General features: G+C 38.3%; 2 protein-coding genes across 2 annotated transcripts in view; one reads left to right on the top strand and one right to left on the bottom strand.

Annotated features, from left to right (window-relative positions):
* The first annotated feature begins 14,875 nt into the window (after positions 1 to 14,875).
* The window catches only part of LOC114031430 (plasminogen-like), a 71,007-nt gene continuing 65,524 nt past the window's right edge, over positions 14,876 to 20,358 (top strand). The window contains exon 1 of the mRNA XM_027846501.1: positions 14,876 to 14,979. Within this exon, the coding sequence (XP_027702302.1) occupies positions 14,931 to 14,979 (49 nt within the window). The 5' untranslated portion in view covers positions 14,876 to 14,930. The remainder of the gene's footprint in view (positions 14,980 to 20,358) is intronic.
* Positions 18,388 to 20,358, bottom strand: part of LOC114031431 (solute carrier family 22 member 3-like) — a 192,438-nt gene continuing 190,467 nt past the window's right edge. Inside the window, exon 12 of the mRNA XM_027846504.1 lies at positions 18,388 to 18,405. The gene's annotated coding sequence lies outside the window, so the exon portion shown is untranslated. The remainder of the gene's footprint in view (positions 18,406 to 20,358) is intronic.

The raw sequence follows: 20,358 nt of genomic DNA, 5'->3' as shown, positions 1-20,358 counted from the left end.
AAGGGGTATTTAATTAATCAGTGTGTATCAATGACTGGAGTGTGGTCCTAAAGTCAGCTAAATGCATGCCTTCTTATTAGTTCTCCATAGATAATATAGAGCTCTGATGACTTTTGCAGGCTTTTGAACCTTAGTCAAAAGCCAATCTTTTCTATGGGTGTGCCTTACTTTAAACAAATCTGAACATATCTGAACATGTGAATAACCAGAGTCAAACATTTATTTATTTAAGTAATAAAAAGTTTTTCTAGGATTCTTTTATATAAATCCTAGTGGATTGTAACTATCTTTCATTTATAAAATTTGTTGTATTTAGAGCTTTTTTAGGGAAACCTCTAGTACATAAACAAATGGGCATGTCACAACTTCTGTGAACCTCAGTTTCTTCACCTGTAAAATGGGCAAAATATCTATGGCTTCCTACTCTCATGGGTTCATTGTGAAGCTCAAAAGATATAATGAATGTAAGGCAGTTTGCAGACCTTAAAGCACTATGTAAAGATCAGCTATGATTATCATTACAAATTTTAGTTTTCCTAAATTTAGGTCAGTAATAACATTTACTTTGGATCTCCTTACTCATAGTGGATAGAGAGGTGTTCTTAGAGCCAGGAAGACGAATTCAAATCCTGCCTCTGACACATACTGGCTATGTGGCCCTAGGGAGTCATTTAACCTCTCAATACTCTAGGCCAGAGGTGTCAAACACAGGGACCACAAGTGGCCCCCAACATTCCCTTGCAGACTAACCCAGATGAAAATGTGATTGGGAAATGTTTAACAAAATAAATAAAAATACAACCTAGGAGATGTTAATTTGTGGTTTTCCATGTCAATGTATAACTGGCAGGAATCCATCTTCATTAAGTTTGACACCATAGCATAGTTAATTAATTCTCTAATTTACAGAGAAGGGGTTGACCTGCATTGATAGAGGGAGTTTCTTATGCCAATAAAATCGCAGGTCCATTCCCTATCTTTATTCTCCTGGTCCGCTAATCACCACCTATTGCAGTTCTAATAAGGCCCCATGTAGAACTTGTCCAAAAAGATGTCAGTGTTCTGTACTGGAATGTTATATGAGAGGGTAAAAAAAGCCCTGGAGATGTCTTCTGGGGAGAATACACAGCCCTCCAAAATATAACCTACCCTGCCATTCAGTAACTTACTAATACATTATTGGTATCATCAAGCCTGTCTCGACCATCAACACTGGGGGCCGTCTCTAATCGTCCTGATCTATATCTTGCCACTGGACCCAGATGGCTCTGGAGGAGAAAGTGAGGCTGGTGACTTTACACAGCCTCCCTCATTTAAATCCCATTCACTTGCAAGTCATGGCATCATCTTCCTGATGTCACGGTCGTCTTTGAGAACTAAGGACAGACAACAACAACCACCATCAACACTACCAGTAGAAAGGTGAAAAATCAATCATGCAACCACCTCGTTTACCTCCAAATGCTCAAATAACTTCTTTCTCTCTTCCTTCCTCCTCGCCATTGATTAATCTGTTTGACTGCATCAGCCAGCTGGCTTTGCTAATTTAGGGACAGAATGAGATGCTTTATCCATCAAGTGCACATTTAGGCAAATGTTAACAGTCACTCGGTAATGTAATCAAAGAGAAAGAAAGATAAATAGAAAATAAACAAGGAACATGCAGCCATCTCGTTGAACACAGGACAGAGTGGTCCCCGTTGGTGGGAGCCTAGCAACAGCAGAGCAGCATCCTCCCTACCTTGGACTCCTTCCCCTGCCTCTTTCTTTTCATCTGTTCTCCAGGGCAGGGTGGGATGATTCCCAGGCAATGACAGAGAGCAGGCCAGCCCAGCACCAAGGCCCTGACTTCCACATCAGGAAACCAAGGGAAGTATTAGGTTCAGTGGCTTGTGCTCTGACTGAAAGGTTGTTGCAGAGTTCCTGTGACTTTGCAGGAATGCAGGCAGCTGCTCCCTTGGCCTGAATTACCCATTTTTCCAGAGAAGTTTCCGCCTCTGTCAAAAGCATGAATTTTAAATAGCAGCTGGCAACTTGCCCCAATGGCCAGTCCCCACCCAGCTCTTTCTAATTGTTTTGGTGGTTATTTTCTTAGCTTTGTTTGCTTCTTTGTTTTGGATTTTGGGGAAAGCTAACCAACCTGCTTACAGAAGCCAGGCACAAGATAAACTGTGGCAGGTCTGAACAGTTATGGAAAGGCAGGACTGCAATGAGTGGAGTAGACACCAAGGCATAGCTTCAGAAGAGGGAGTGACTTGCTGCCCCCTTTTGGACCTTACTGGTATGACCTCCATGTAAAGGGTTGCAATTATGCTTAGGAATGGTTTTCTTTATCAAGGCCCTGGGATTTCGGGTTCATCTCAATTCTTTTTGCACTTGAGAGAGACTATTTGCCTGAAGGCACAAATGTCATTACACAGATAGAACAACTAACTCAGGTTAGAAAGGACCTCAGAGTCAAAATCCCTTATTTTACAGATGAGGAAACTGAGGCCCAGAGAAGTTAAATAACTTGCCCAACATTACATAGGCATCAAGTGAGAAAGTGAGGATCCAAACCGAGTTCTTTTTTGCTTCAAACCCAACACTCTTTGCCCCACTCTGGGTTCAGGCAATTCTCTTAATAAAACATTAAACAACATTAAACAACAACCGGAATTAGGTCGTTCCCCTCCTCTCTCTTTCCCTTTCCCTCTTCTTCTTCTTCTCTTTTTCTCTCTTCATCTCTCTCTCTCCCTTCCCCTCTTTCACTCCCTCTCCAATTCTCTTTCCCTTTCCCTCTCTTTCTCCTATTTCCTCTCTATCTTCCTGTCTCCCTCTCCTCTCTTCTCTTCCTTCCTTCTTCATTATTTACAGGCCTTGGGAAGGGAAAGGAATTCACACTATTCATGCTGTGCAAAGCAAGGCTATGAAAATGTATCCAAATAAGAATAAAACATTATAACTAGGCAATTCTCTTAATAGATTTTTTTTACCTTGTATTTAAACATGATATTGAATGCGCAACATATGAATGGGGCTAAAAAAAATGACATTCAATTCAACAAAAGTTTATTGAGCACCTATGGTGTGCCTAATCCTGTAACTAGGCAGTGGGGTGATGATACATAGGAAAAAAATTACATGACATAGACCCTGTCCTCAGGGAACTTACAGTCAGTCTGTTGGGGGCTTACCTCCATTGTCTTTAGGAGGAAATGGAAAAAATCCTCAACCTGACATTTAAAGCCTCCTTTACAAAGCCTCCTACATAGGAGCCTCTACATAGGCTCCTATGTAACTTTCCAGAGTGTTTTGCATTATTCTACTTTCTGGATTTTCTAGTCCAGTTAAACCAGCCTGCTAGCTGCTCACTAGATACAACACCAATCTCTTGCCTGTATGCCTTTTCACAGTCCATCCCCAATGCCTGAGATCCACTTCCTGTTCATCTTTGCTTCTGGGAACCTCTAGCCTCCTTCAAGGCTCAGGTCAGGTTCTGAGAGAACCCAATCCACATAGATATTAGAGCTCTTTCTCTCTTATAACATATATACTTCATAGCTACATTTTTTACTCAGCATTGTACGTGTTGTATCCTCCAGGTAGAATGTAAACTCTTTGAAAGTAGGAGCGGCTTCAGAGCCTCGTACATAGTAGGCACTTAGGAAATATTTGTCAAATTAAATAAATAGACAGATATTGTTGAACGAGGTGCTAGGGATACAAGTACAAAGAATGAAATAATCCCTATTCGCAGAGAGCTTACATTCTTGAATTGAACAATAAAAGATACCATATAGGATCATAGAATGAAAGATTTAGAGCTGGAAGGGGCTTTAGATATTGCTGAGTACACATCTCTCATTTTTTAGATGAGGAAACTGAAGAAATACAGAAATGAACTGACTTGCTCATCCACCCTGCTAGCAAGTGTCTGGGTTGGAATTCCAATTGAGGTCTTCCTAACTCCAAGTCCAGCAGGCTTTAACCATGTTGTCTCACATCATGCGTCATATAACAGAGTTGGCAGAGCCTATCCATGGAGCCTGCCTCCAGTCAGTAGCTGGAGCTTCTGTTGATAGCTCTGAAATCTCTTTGCTTTGTGACAATGACTCTACCTTTCAGAGACTGTCCCCAAGATTTTGCAGAAAGAAAATGCACCCTTTCCTCTTTGACTGTCACATGCCAGGCTCGTCTGTCCAACACTTTTCTCAGCATCCCATAGCCGCTTCTCATGGTGGTATTGTGTCATGTATTCCTGTCTGGCAAACAGCACCTCTTTACCTATATCCTGCTGTCATCTCTCCTCCACAAATGTCCAGAGGAACTGGGATACAGCAGATATAGATTTTATGCTGGTCTCCTGGCTTTCAGGACTTGCATAGTTAATCATCAAGCATTCAGTAGTTTCAAATTTCCACAGGGAGGGCTGAGGAGATTGCTCAAGAAGACTATGTGTGCCTGGTGTCTGGACAAGTCCAAGTCTCAAGGCCACCAAGTAGAACATAACCCTTGCTCTGTAAATCTTTAGTTTGGTTAGGCTATGGTGTTAGATGGTTGATTGAATTATCTCTGCTCCACTGGCTGGACAAATTATTGCACTGGGTTTCCAGGGATGGTAGTACAGGGTGTGCTCATGGAAAGTGATCTGCATACTGCTGATGAAGATTATAGGCGATTGTTGTTGCAGTTCAAGAGTTTCAGTTGTGTCTGACTCTTTGTGACTCCATTTGGAGTTTTCTTGGCAAAGATACTGGAGTGGTTTGCTATTTCCTTCTCTAGCTCCTTTTATAGATGAGGAAACTGAGGCAAACAGGATTAAGTGATCTGCCCAGGGTCACAGAACTAGTAAGTGTTTAAAGCCAAATTTGAACTCAGGTCTTCCCAACTCCACACCTGGCACTTTCTCCATTGAGCTACCTAATAGGCCATGACTGCTCCCTACGGAAAAGTGCAAAAAGCACAGATCAGCCTAGTTTCACTGTCCACTGAAGTTATTCAGTCCCAATGCTATGCTCTTCTTGTCAGCAACGCAGAGAACGTACTGGCTTTCTTGGTTCTGTCTTCTATCTGTCAATTTGTCAGCACTTCATTTTTTCACTGAATGGCTAACGTAACAACTTCAGTTTTTTTGTAATTTTCTATTTTATTATAAGTATGAGAGGCAGTGTAATAGAATGGATAGAAAGCTGACTTTAAGGATAGTTGGAGCTGGGTTCAAGAACTACTTCTGACACCTGCTGGCTGTGTGACCCTGGACAACTAATTTAACCTCTCAATGCTCTCAGAAGCTCTCTAAGAATATCAGCTGCACAGGAAGTGTGAATCTGCATTGGTAGAATGAGTTTTCTCATTTAGAGAATTCCCTATACCAGATAGTCCCTACCCGTATCCTCAATTATGAACAAATGCAAATATTCCGGTATTCTAGTATTAAGAACAGGAAAGAAGATTACATGTGAAATCACGAACTTTCGCTTACATACAGTTTGCGTTTTTAAAAAAAATTATATATCAAATTTAACAGAACAGGCTCTGTGTGTGCCAGATACCATGTTAAGCACTTTACAAATATCTCGTTTGATCCTCTCAAAAACCCTGTGAGGTAACAGCTATTATTATCCTCATTTTACAGTCAAGGAAACTGAGGCATACAGAAATTAAATAATTTGCCCAAGGTTGCACAGCTACTAAGGGTCCAAAGCTAGATATGAATTCAGGTCTTCCTGACTCCAGGCCCAGAGCTCCACCCACTATGCCACCTCTGTCTTGTTTGTGTCCTCTTCTAAACTTTTTGTTTTGTTCATATTTTCTGAAACTGTTTTTAGATTTCTGTTGCTGGCATCTTTGGCTGTGTTTGAGGCTTTGGTTAAACTAATTATTATCCTATAACACCAAATAAAACTTCAGATCAATCTTTGATTCACCATACAGCAAATATTTAAGTTCTCACTACATATGCTAATGCTATGGTATGATAAGTCATAAGTCAAAGACTATTAATCATATTTACAGCCTGGGAAAATGGGCAGCTTCTCAGAAATTTGGAGGCATAGTCTTGTGTTGGCTTTCAAGGTTCTTGAGAGCAGGGCTTTGTAAAGTAGGTCAAGTAACACTGGACTTATTATGTAGTTTTGCTTTTCTTTTTTGGCAATAAGAATGTACCTGAGAAGAAGATCAGATTACCCAAGGAGAAGAGTCAAATCAAGACACTGGTTAGTCTTGAGTAAAGTCTAAATCAGTAGCCTGCCCTTTGCCTCCTTCCTTCTTCATCCTTTTCAGAAAATATTATAATTCTCAAGTTCAATTAACTACTGACTATGGTAGGGAGATGATTTTTTTCCTCCCATTTTAAACTCAGGCTTTTGGGATAGTTGATATAAGGGGAATATTCCTAATCATTTAAGGGATACCTTTTTCTCACTCTACCTAAGAAATATGGCGATACCTTCAAATGACCATAAAGAACCTGGGGATTCCTGTGACTTATCAGCTATTCTTAAGGTTTCTTTTAGTGACTCCCTTGTAATTTGTGATATCTTTTATATTAACTGCATGCAGAAAGAAAAGGAAGAAAATCCTCATTTAATGTTCTCATGCTCATTTCCTTTGGTATCTTTCTTCCTTCCTTCCAATCTTAATTAAATCCAAACTAATCTGAAAACTCTTCTACAGGGAACCTAAGTACTCTTAGGTTGGTATGTGGTGCCTACTCTCCTTAGCTACTTGTACTGCTCCCACCCAAATCACTTTATTTCATGTGTATATGTGTATGTGTGCATGTGTATATATACACACACATACAAATATATAGATATATACACATATATACACACACATATATATTGATCACACTAGATCTCTCACTATTACAGATATTATTACTATTATTATAACATCAGTGATGAATCTTTTAAAACAGTGACAATGAAAATAGACATTTATATACTGCTTTGGAAGACCTCAGTTCGAATCTGGCCTCAGACACTAGCTATGTGACCCTGGGCAAGTCACCTAACCCCATTTGCCTCATTTTCTTCATCTGCCAAATGAGCTGGAGAAGGAAATGACAAACCACACAAGTATCTTTGCCAAGAAAATCTCCAGTGGGGTCATGAAAAGTTGGATATGACTGAAATGACTGAACAACAACTGAAAAACTTACAAGTCAGGAAAACACTTTATATACATTTTATTGTTTGTCTCTACCAAAATAAAAGTCATCAGAATTTTCTATATATCTTGTCTTCTCACCTAATAAACTCCCTGAGGGTTGGGGCCATGTCTTAATAGAGTAATAGAACTATAGAGTTGGAGAACCCCTTAGATAGCATATACCTCCCTCTTATCCACACCCCATTTTATAGCAGAGAAAACTGAAGCCTCAAGATGTTAGGTGATTTTTCCTAAGGCTATACTATGTCTCACTATACAGTGCCTTCCACATAGTATGAGCTCAATAAATCTTTGTTGGTTATTTAAGAAACCATTGTCTCCTTAATATAATTATAAATCTTAAACATTTTGTGAACCTGATGAAAAGTGATCAATTCAGTGATACCCAATAGATCTTAGAAAACAAATGTGCTTTCCTCAATCCAACTCAATTTAAAAAGCATTATTTTTAAAAATTGAATTAATCAGTTAACTTTTACTTAGAAATTGCTCTCTAGCTGATTAAACTTTAACCATTATACTAACTTAGCAATCCTGCTATCTTCTTAATCTGAGATAAAGGCCAATAAACATCCTATCACAGGGCCTCAGAGCATGCTGAACAAAAGTTAACAAAAAGAAATCGAACAGCAACATTTCAGAATGAGAAAGAGTTCCAATCTTTCTCTCTTTCTTCTTTCTTTCTTTTTCCCTTTCTCTCTTTCCTTCTTTTTCTCTTTCCTTCTTTCTTTCCTTTCTCCCTTCCTTCTCTCCCTCCCTTCCTGCCTCCTTCCCTCCCTCCTTCCTTCTTTTCTTCCTTCTTTCCTTCTTTCTTTCTGCATAAACATTTTCTTCAAAGAATGGGTATGACTCTCTGATTAAAGTAATTTTTCTAAATTTAGGGTCTAGAATAATGTGTCCTAATAAACTATTTAAAACCAATTTGTAGACACAAAGCCAAAGACAGAAGAGCACAGCAGTCTGCTCATAGCAAGCCAAGAAGTGAAGCTTTGTATCATGTTCTCATTTTTCATTTATTTATTTTGCCTTCCTTCATTTAAAAATATTATGATCCAAGAAGAGGTTGGACTAAATAATCTTTGAGAACCTTTTCAACTCTAAAAGTCTATGATTTTATGGACCAATCAGAACTATGGCAACAGTCACTATTGGCAGGTGGGCTCCCAAGAGACAGAGATTGAAACTTTGATATTCCCTATACAGGGAAGGTGGAGGATGTGAGAGAGCCACAAAACGGAGGGCACTGGATAGTTTACTGGTAATCAGATGAAGAGTATTGCATACATATATCTATTGATCACACATGGTGACATTACTTAATTTTTGACATGGCATGGAGCATAGGAAGGGTGTTTGTCCAAAATAGCGTGGTAGAGATGCGGCAAGAGAATGAATTCTCCCCATTCTGTCTCCTTGTGTTCACGCTCAGGGCTTTTCCTATGTGTGTAAATTGAGTACAGAGAAATATCCCTTTAGCTATCTCAAAATAAGGTTGCATAGGACCTATGCTAGGCAAAATTCTGAAACAGGCTGAGCTTGTCTTACACTCCCTTTATTCCTTTCCCCTCCCATTCTTCTGTCATAGAAACAAAGGATTTAGAACTGAAAGGAACCTTAGAGATCTAGTCCAATTCCCTTTTCTTTGAGGAAAAGAGTCATAATTTACACTTCTTCTGTATGTTATTCCCACCTCACTCTAGTCCAGCATAGTATAGAGCACACAGTAGGCACTTGATAAATACTTAAAAAAAACTGAATCGTGGTGTTCAGCATTCCAGACTTTGTAGAAGACCTTTTTAGGTAAAGCCACAATTTTGGTCTGACAGTGGTATGGAGGCATCATGTCTTCTTTCATCTCTACTTTCTGAATGGTTTCCTTTCTGTCAAGTCTGGAATTAATTGTTCAGAGCAAGTGATCTCCCTAACCACCAACAAAGTAGCGTTGAGATGCAGAATGGTTGGTTATTATTATTATTGGAAATAAAGATAACAATACTAGTTATCATTTCTCTAAAGTTCTGAAATCTAGAAAATGCTTTATAGGCAGTGGAGTGCTGAAAAATGCTTAACAGTGGTTTATTTAAAAAAGAGATCACTTTTAAGTGCTCTTGGCCCTGAAGTCGTGAAGACTCATCTTTCTGTGTTCAAATCTGGCCTCAGACACTTACTAACTGTGTGTGCCTGGGCAAGTCACTTAACTCTGCTTGCCTCAGTTTCCTCATCTGTAAAATGAGTTGGAGAAGGAAATGGCAAACCACTCCATTATCTTTGCCAAAAAAGAACCAAATGGGGTCACAACAAGTTGGACATGATGGAAATGACTAAACAACAACACAAATGACATACTTTTAACTTTGGTTTGCATTATTAACATTTCTCTATCACTTTCTTAAGTCTAGACAATCAACAAAACAATAAAAGCACTGATTTGCAGTGTTTGCCAATTTCTCAGGTGCAAGCATTCACATTGAAAATTCAACAACTGGCATTTCTGAGTTGGTACAAATTAGCTCCGGCACTCCTTTATTTAGAAGTGTTATTTGATCTTCACAACTCTTTATTTTATTCTTTTTAAAATTTTCACATTAGTCATGTTGTAAAGAAGAATTAGAACCAATAGGAGGAACCACAAGAAAGAAGAAAAAAAAAACAGGAGAGAAAAAAAGAGCAAATAGTATGCTTCGATCTGCATTCATACTTCATGGTTCTTTCTTTGGATGTGGATAGCATTTTCCATCATGAGACTTTTGGAGGTATCTTAGATCCTTGCAAAGCTGAGAAGAGCTAAGCCTATCAAAGTTAGTCATTGCGCAACGTGGCTCTTACTGTGTACAAGGTTCTCCTGATTCTGCTCACTTCACTCAGCATCTGACCATACAAGTCCTTCCAGGTTTTTCTGAAGTCTGCCTGCTCATCATTTCTTATAGCACAATAGTATTCCATTACATTCATATACCACAACTTGTTCAGCCATTCCCCAATTGATGGGTGTACCCTCAATTTTCAATCCTTTGCTACCACAGAAAGAGCTGCTATAAATATTTTTGTACATGTAGGTCCTTTTCCCATTTTTTGTGATCTCTTTGGGATACAGCCCTAGAAGTGCTGTTGCTGGGTCAAAGGGTATGCACATTTTTATAGCCTTTTGGGCATAGTTCTAAATTGCTCTCCCAAATGGTTGGATCAGTTCACAACTCCACCAACAATGCATTAGTGTTCCTATTTTCCCACATCTTCTCCAACATTTGTCATTTTCCTGTTTTGTCACGTTGGCCAATCTGATAGGTGTGATGGATCCTCACAACTCTTGATGGTGCCATTAGGATCTCCATTTTGTAGTTGAGGAAATCAAGACTCTGAGAATTTAAGTAACTTGCCTAAGGTAACAAAACTAATATATATTTGGGACAGGGGCTGAACCCAATTCTTGGGTCCTGTCCAGTATTCTGTATTCTACCTGTGTTCAAGACTACCTCTGACACATTAGCAAGCTACTTCTGAACCTTAATTTTCTTTTCTGAAGAAATGGGCAAAAATTAGTACCTCTCTCAGGTATGCTGTAGAGGCAGAATAGTAATTACAGAGCTAAACTTAGAATGAGAAAGACCCATGACCAACACTCACCTCTGACACATACTGCCTGTGAGACTCTGGGCAAGTCACAACTTCTTGGTGCTCTAGGCAACTCTAAAAGACTAGAAGTTACAGTGAAAATGCCTGCATTGGCAAGGGAGTTTCCTCATTGGAAGTGGGAGTCTCCTCATCCAGGAGTTCCCTACACCAATGGAAATTGGTCCAGTACCCATTTCTACCTGTATCACAGGACTGGATTATTTTTGATCCCAACCTGTGATTTCCCTGGGGTAGAAAACTCCCAAAGAAGAATTCTCTTTACCAATTCAGATCATCAATTACCCCACAGCTTATATTCTAAGAGAGTTGCCTGGAACACTGAAATGTTAGATGATTTGTCCAGGTTTATAGGGTCTATCTATATCAAAGGTGGGACTTGAACCCAGGGGCTCCTTACTCTGAATTCAGCCCAACTATCACCTATGCCAGGTGGCCTTACAGGATTCTTATGAGACTTAAATGAGGTAATATGTATCAAACATCATAATTAAAATGAGGTATTAGTGTTTTCCTACTGGGATTTCAAAGCTATAGGACAAAACGTACAGTGTCACAGCTATGTGACTAGAAGAATATTTTAGCTTCATGTCACACTTACTCCAGAGTCCATTTTAAGTTTCAATAACAATTGCCCTACCCTGGGGTACAATGCTGTACCAGAGAGATTCTCTTCACAACCACCCTTACTTAAGCCCATGGTGGCCTTTGGTTGGTGAGTCTGGGATATTTCCTTTCCTCATGACAGAACAGGTTTGGTAGGCATCCCAGGTAAGCAAACATTCACAAGATTATATTGTGTCTAGCTTAGATTTTCTTAGCATCTAGTCCTAAAACAAAAGCAAAAAATACCTGATTAAAGACGTAAAATGTTTACATTCATTACATAAAACGTATAGATACTGTTCTTGTCCTAAAGAGTCTTAATACATCAAAGAAAGAAAAAAGAATATTATGAAAAGACATTGATTTAAACATTTTATGAAAAAAAAACAATGTCTCCATTTTAAAAAATTTCCCCTTTCTTTGAAAAAGCTGTAACTTACAATTTTGGCAAAAAGGGAAAGGCATTACCATGGCAAATAGCTTTAATTACATTTTCAAAGTCAACCTTGTAATTCATGCTATGAAAGTAAAATAGTCCCTTTCCAGTGAAAGGGACTAGATTTGTGATTTTGTTGGTATAGAGAACTGTATGAGGAAACTCCCTCTACAAATACAGGTATCTTATTGGAGGGTAGGGTAGGAGGAAGACATAATGGAATGGGGGCTCAATCTGATAGCTGAGAAAAAACCCATTGCTCCTTGGGGTACCTCTAGAGATTTAAGGGGAGGGGAAATGCTGCCTTCTGGGAACCGACTTTCCAGTGTAAGTGAAAGTTAGGATAAGGTCCCTCAGGGTCTATATTGCTACATGGTACATGCTATACTCCTGGATATGTCAGCACTTTCTCTACAATTTACATGGTCTTAGAGAATTGCCCTGGAGTGCTGAGAGGTTACGTAACTTGCCTATGGACACATAGACAGTAAATATCAGAGGCAGAACTTGAACCCAGGTTGTCCTGGCTCCATGGCTAGCTCTCTATGCACAATGTCATGCTGCCTCTCTTAAAAATAATACAAGATAAAATTAAGACAAATTTAGGTGTGTGTGGGTGTGGGGAAAGATGGGTTGTTACCTAAGCATAGCCAGCTGGAATTCAAGACATTACAGTTTAGAAAAGACAACCCCCTCAAGTCTTCAGGAACCCCTGAAACCCTGAGGGGGAGATATGACCAGCCTGGCTCTGTAATAGTTGTTGCTTTTATTCAGTCATTTCAGTCATGTCTTAGTCTTCGTGACCACATTTGGGGTTTTCTTGGCAAAGATACTAGAGTAGTTTGCCATTTCCTTCTCTAGCTCATTTTACAGATGAGGAAACTGAGGCAAATAGGGTTAAATGAAATCACACAGCTAGTAAGTATCTGAGGCCAGATTTAAACTCAAAAGATGAGTCTTCCTGAGTCCAGGCCCAGTGCTCTATCCACTGCACCATAGTGGGCCAGATTATATTCGTTGCATTGGCATTACTCTCATTCTTTCTTGGACACTCTGACTGGTCTGATTGCTCCTTCTCAGTGTCCTTTGCTGGTTCATCATCTACATCATGTCCTCTAATAGTGGTTGTTTCCCAAGGCTCTGTCCTGGGCCTACTTCTCTCTCTGAAGTATCTCTCTCAGTGATCTCATCAGTTTTCATGGGTTTAATTTTTACTTCTATGCATTTGACTCCCAAAACTATATTTCCATCCCTGGTCTTTCTTCTGAGCTCTACCTGTGCATCTCTAACTGTCTACTGGATATTTCAAACTGGATGCTCAAGAGGCATCTCAAATTCAATGTGTCAAAATGGAACTCAACATCATTTCCTCTGTTCTAAATGTTCTTATTTCTGTTGAAGCTACCACATTCTTCCATTTGTGCATTTGCAATGTTGGCGTCATTCTCAACTTGTGGCTCATGCACTCCACATATCCACTTAGTTACCAAATCCTGTGTGTGTGTGTGTTTTTAATCTCCACAATATTCCTCTCATCTGTCTTTCCCTTCTTTCTACTCACATGGCCACAACTCTAGTTCATTTCAGACAAGAACTAGAGCATAGCTTCTAAGTTTATGTCCCTGCCTAAAGTCTCTTCTCAGTACAATCCATCTTCCCTGTAACTTCTAAAGTGATTTTCCTAAAGCGCAGGTCTAACCAGGTTCCTTATTCATTAAAATCCAGTGGCCTCCTATTTCTTCAAGGATCCAATAAAAACACCTCTGTCTGTTTTTTAAAGGCCTTCACAAAATGACCTCGATCTATCTTTACCACTCTGTGGTCCAGCAAAACTGTCCATAATGTTTCTCACACGTGGTGATCCATCTCATCTCCATGCCTATTCTGGACCAGACCTGACTCAAATTGGCCAGGTGTTTATGTTTTGAGATACCTGTAGGCCATCTAGTAGTAAATAAAAAGAGTTTTACTTAGCTGTAGCATAGAAAGGACACTCATCAAGCATATATAACTGATTCATTTGAACACAACTTCTGCATTTTTCATGTGTTAAGCCTGAGGAAACCCAATAACTCCCTGGAAACTACGCCAATGGTTTCAGTCTTAGTCTTCTAGACCAACGAAGTCTCAAAAATATTTCATTATCTTTTAATAGCTTATGTGGGGTGGAGGTTGCCGCCATGCTAGGGATGGATTCCTTCCTTACCTAACCCACCCCTTTTTAGAAACCCTTGTTGACTTGAAAACTCTACTCAAGTACCATATTGTACATGAAACCTTTTCTGATTCTTTCAGCTAGTACTGTCTTCCTTCTAAAAACTGATCTTGTATTTATTCTGCAAGTATTTTAAGCATGCTAAGGCATGTACATATTGTTCTTGTCATTAGAAAGTTGATCAATAGACAAATTTTTAAAAACTAGAATAGCTCATTAAGGTTGTCTATAAAAGAAGTATTGTGATTAGAATTGGTAGTAGACATGCCTATCTGAATGAAATCATGGCTCCTTGAAGAGTTAAACTCTAGGCCCAAACAGTAGCTTGCATAATAGTAGGTTTGTTGATTGAATGATATTTATAGTTCACCAGGAATAATTGTTTAGAGAATCAAACAACAAAATAACAATTCTGAGTCAAAGAATAATTCTCACTGTTTGGTAGGACTTGGGAGATTTAACGAAAATGTGTCAAGCTTGAGATTTGTAACAGAAGGCCTAGATATTTCAGAGCCAGTGTGTTTCTCACTTTCTTTTAATGATTGGAAAGGGAATTAAAGGAAGAAAACAAGCATATGGACTATATGGGGAGATAAAGAGATGGGGGTAAACATTTAGAAAAGGCAAAGAGAATGGGACATGGGGAAGAGGACTATTTTCATCACTTCCTAGCATCTAAAACAAATACTGGCATCAAACATTTTGTAAGATCTTCCATGGAAGGTAATGTTTGAACGCTTGGAGCAGAATGGCAAGGGTCTCTGGGAGAATAATTAACTTAATTTGACTGTTTTTTTGGTTGATGGTCCTTTTCTCTTGTATGAGTCTATAAAGCTTGGGGCTTTGGGACACACAGCCTTCTGGACCCTGCCAGTCAACCCCAAAATGGAATATGGGAAAATAGTCTTTTTCTTTCTTTTCTTTCTTAAGTCAGGTAAGACGCTGAACAATATTTATTTTAAAGGAATGTGTAATTTTAAGAGCACCTAAGTTTTCCTTTTTTTTTGTAATTTCAAAAAAATTTTTTTTCTAGGAAAGAATAAGCATGTTGCAAATGCTTGAACAGTTAAGACTCAACAATACCTTTGAATTCTCTTCTAGGTTGACTTAATATAAAAATGATTCTTGAAATGACTTTATGTATAAATTGATCCTTTCAGCATTAGGTCCAGTGAATTTTCAGGTCAAAAGGTGGCAGAAAACTGGAGAACTTATCAGGTGATGATAGCAATTTCCCCATGAATATTGCCAAAATACTAGAGATAAGTGGGGTAGAAAGGAAAATTAATTACTTTCCAAGTTCCAGTATACTTATAAAGGAAGGTTAGACAACATAGTCAAACCAGTCATTTGGCATTCCAAAAAAAAGTTTGGCGAAGTGATCAATAAATAGATTCCATTATTATAGCTCTTAATTTATTTAAATTAGAACATTTTCAGAAAAGGCTTCTCTTTAAGACAAATTTAAAATATCACTTTGGGGATTATAGTCTATTTTTTAAAATTAGGCCCATATAAAGGAAAAATAGGACCCTAGAAATATTTGTAAGATACCTCAAAGACATAATTATGGTATGTGTGTGTATGGTATAATTGGATGTTCAGTTAGGAAGATATTAAAAGTGGGGTAATGGTTAAATACCCCCCTGTAGCAACAACTCTGTCTCAGAGGTTCCTCAGCTAGACTTTCCATTTTACTATTCAATATAATCTGGGTTTTTTGTTTTATTTTAGTGAATAGTTAGAACAATCTGTTTTCTTGCTTCTCGTACCATGAACATTTCTTAAAGGTAAATTAGAAATAATTTAGAAAGAGACAGACATAAAGATAGTCTTTATGGTCTGTCTTTTTCAGTGTTCTTTATGAGTTAACTAATTTCCCACAGCATTTTGTTATAAAAAAGATGCTTGGATAGATGCTCTAGGATTGACATAAACGAGAAGACAGAAAAATTTTTAAATGATTTTTTAAAAAACTGTAATCAAGCACTTGTTTATATTGCTAGCTGCCCAGAAGAAAGAAAAGCAAATAGAGGTCAGATAAGGAATAAGCAAATAGCTATTTATGGGAAATGAAGGTCTGTTTCAGCAATCTGAACACAGGTTAGAAAACTAGGCAGCAACATTCATATGTCAGTGCGTAACACACACACACACACACACACACACACACACACACAAGAGAGATACTGCTTGCCTTGGCCAATCTAAGGGAAAATATTCTTTAGAAACACATATTTTTAAATACCAGAATTTATCTTCATTTTAATCCTTCTTTAAAAAGATTTTTTAACTTAAAATTTTTTTTGCCCTTTAGTTTCATTTTTCTAGAGCACTGAAGTAGCTCTTCCAAATGGATCAGAATGAACATTTTACATCTGCATTTAGCTGATGTACAAGTATTTTACAATTTTGAAAAAATTTAAAAAAACTATGATTTATTTTTAAAAATATACTTGTTTCAGTAACAATACATTTTCACCTTGGGTTTGCTCCATGAAAATATTTTTTGCTGCTGAAATAGATAGTCTTTTGTTGCCCCATGAATTCAAGTTCCTTTTAGAGTACAACAGCCTTGAGAAAATGAGAAAATAGACAAGCTAAACATATGGTGTCACTTGGGAAGGGCCAACGTCAACCTCAAAATTCACAAGAGAAGACATTCTAGAGTTGATTCTTATTTATCTACAATGTAAACTCTGAAACTGGTTCTTTTGTGCTATCTTCCCAGTATCTTCTCAGGGTGTATTAGGTAGGATATTTTCAATACATCCTTAATGGCAAACAATAAATCCTGTCTCTCCTTGTACATTGATTTTAGTCCTGTTGCCTTTTTGACTCTCTAGAGAACTTCATAAAGTCTTAACTCATTTTTTTTAGAGATTTATAGTTACTTTACAAAGTGTCCTGATCAACAAAATTGCTAGCAAAACTTTCTGGGACTCTCTGGGAGTTTAGCCTGGAACACAATGTAGACATTGTAGCATATGGTTTTCTTTAAACTTTCTATGATTAAATCAATCGAGCTGCTTGCTATGTGCCAGGCATTACGGCAAGTGCTGGAGAGACAAAAACAACAACAACAACAATAATAACAAAAAACAAATCCCTGCCCTCAAGAAACTTACATTCTAATTGGAGAGAACATACAGAAATCTGTGCTTAGAAAATAGCTACAGAGCAGATGAAATAGTAGAGGAGAAGGCATTAGTAGTTCAGATCAGGGAAGGGCTTCCCCCAGGAGGTGATGATTAAGCTGAGTCTTAATTGGTGATTAAGCCAGGATTCTAAGACTCAAAGGTTAAGAGGGAGAATATTCCAGGCATGTGGGAGATGGAACATTGGATGGGACAATGAGCAAGTAAACTATTATTGCAGCACCACGAATACATGGAGGAGATTACTATGTAAAGAAGACGGGACAGATAGGAAGGGGTCAGGTTGTGATCATCTCTAAATGTCAAACCATAGAGTTTACATGATCCTAGAGGTAATAACTTTTATCAAAATCTTAAGATCTTATCTCAAGATTCATATATGGTCAGTCATCCATTCAATCATTCATTGTTGGGGGTGTCTCAAACTAAGAAGAATGAAAAATGAGATCTTCAGGTATGGACTACTTATTTGGATATTCAGGGGAATAAGATGGTCTCTGAGGTCATTTATAATTCTAAGATCCTAAGTTCTAGAAAGACATGTGCTAATCCCATCTCCCTAGCATAGTATCATTATTTGAAATTGGATATTAAGACCTAGTGAAAAATAGGTCTTTAAGTCACTTACACAGTCATGTAACAGTTAAGATTAGTGTGGCTCAGAAATAGACTAAAAACTCCAGAGTAGACCAGTCCTATAAGCCATTTCAAAAGAAACTGGGATTGGGTAGCAACCGGAAAGAAATGAAAATTAATTTAATTAATTATTAATAATTGATTAAAGTTAAATTAATAATAAATCAAAATTAATGAAATAAATTAAATTAATAATAGTGGCAAAATAATGAGTAAGGTAACAAAGAAGGTAAAAATCAGGAAAAGATGGAAGGTGAGCTGTGCCATGCTGATAAGGGTGGGATGGGAATAGGAGGGTAGTTAATGGGTCTTCAAGGTCTGCATCTGCTTTGTTTCAGTCTATGTTTATCATCAATCTGCCAAATCAGCTTTCTTTTTTCTTTTCAAACTTCAGTAACCAAAGCGTAGATTTTCCTCCCCTATCCCCACCCTCCTACAATATACTCACCAACTTTTAGATGAGAAAGAGAAGGTCTCAGTAGGGTTCAACCTATGAGATCCTCTGTCTTCTGAATTTAGCTGAGAGGCAAAAGTCAATCTCATGCTTCCCCGCAGGTAGGCAGATCCTTTTGGGAGAAAAGATAGAATGCTAGAGTAAGTTTAAAAAGCATAGAATGAGATGAAGGAATGGATGGGTAACACTGGTCTTAGGAAGTTGTTGAATAAAAGCATTTGAATCTTACATGCTTTTAAAACTTATCTTGAATGAATATCATTTAACCTGTGTTAGAGGTTGACAGGATGGACACGAGGCTCTTTAGATGGGTAAGGTGTTAGAAGTCTGGTCTCAGACACTTACTGGCTGTGTGATGCTGAGTAAGTCACTTAACCCAGTTTGCCTCAGTTCCCTTACCTGTATGAACTGGAGAAGGAAATGGCAAACCACTCCAATATCTTTGCCAAGAAAACTCCAAATGGGGTCATGAAGAGTTGGATGTGACTGAACAACAACACACATCCTGAATAAGAATCTCATTTACAACATACTCAAGTGAGCTTTTAGCTTTTGTTTGAAAAATTTCCAGGGAGTGGGAAATCTCCATGGGAGATTTACTGAAGGGCCTGGGAATATCTGGTTTGGAGAAGAGAAGGTAGGGGGAAAGGTTAAGCTTTTTTTTTTTAATTTAACCCCAGAAGGCAAAATTAGAAATGATGAATAGAAGCTACAAAGAAGCCAGTTGAGGTTGAAATAAGGAAATACTTCCTACTAGTTAGTTATCCCAAAGTGCAAGGAGATGTCTTAGGACATAGCGGCTTTCCCTTCACTGGTCATCTTTCAAGCAAAAGCTTTTTTTTTTGGATGTGTATTTGATAGAGGTAATTCTTGATCACAGATTATGGATCTAGTTCTGGAAGGGACCTCAGAGGTTATCTTGTGCTATTCCTTCATTCTACATATAAGGAAATTTAGGCCAAGGAAGTTACCTGACTGGCCCAAGCTCATATAGGTAGTAAGCATCAGAGGAGCAAGTTAAGACTGCAAAGCCACTGTTGCTGCTTCCACTGGACAATGTAGCTCCCTTCACTTATGCCCTCCAATTCTGAGATTCTGTGAATTGTTATTAATTGCCCCATAGCACCTATAATACTTATCAACACTCCCCCTCCCCCAGAGCATACACAAAGTACTTAATGATAGTTGTTGATTCTATAAAAACAAGCACATACCTAAGTAAATATTCAGATATTCTTGCTGCAATGGGTTCAGTCTTGGGAAGCCTAGACTAGAATGTAGAGATTCTTAAGCCATTTTGGGGGGGAGGGGTCATGGCTCTCTTTGGCAGTTTGGTGAAGCCTATGGACCCTTTGTTAGAATAATGTTTTTAAATGCATGAAGTAAAATGCACAGGACTACAAAGGAAATCAATTATATTGAAATACAGTTGGCAAATTATTTCAAGTTTACAGACCTCAGTTTAAGAACCTCTGCTCTAATGGTGGGAGCACTTTGGCTTCTTTTTCTCATGCTTTTCAGCTCATTAAATCCTCCACCCTAGTGTTCTGGGGACAAATTATTTAAAGCTCATGTCTAGGTCTGCCCAAAGGGCAGTGTACTCAGGTAAAAGGTACTCAGTGTAAACTGTAAATTAGTTATGGGACACGTATTTTATTCTTCAACACAGAAGAATGCTAAACATGAAAGACACAGTGAACATTGATAAAATGACTTCACACAGGATTCAGTAACTTATAACTACTGTTACTATCTGCTGGGAGACGGATATTAGATATCACCAGAACATGCAGCAGTGCTGATCAGACATTTTAGATTTCACCTTGGCTCTCATGGGTCCTCTTCAAAAACAAAGGACAAACATCAATGGTATGTTCCTCCAAGTCTACATTTTCAGAGTATTGTTCTCTTCTTATTGGTGATCATCTTCTCTTATTAAGAAAACTCATTGCCGTCAGTCAGCTTCACTCAGTGAGCCCAGTGGCTCCAAGAAGCTGTAGCACTTGCAGTGGCCACACCCTGGTAAACCATCTAAGCAGACAGGCTAAACCAGGTCGAAAGTAAC

This window comes from Vombatus ursinus, unplaced genomic scaffold (genome assembly GCF_900497805.2).
Source record: "Vombatus ursinus unplaced genomic scaffold, bare-nosed wombat genome assembly UNPS02015175.1, whole genome shotgun sequence".
Lineage (NCBI taxonomy): Eukaryota > Metazoa > Chordata > Mammalia > Diprotodontia > Vombatidae > Vombatus > Vombatus ursinus.
This window is presented reverse-complemented; position numbering and strand designations above follow the sequence as displayed.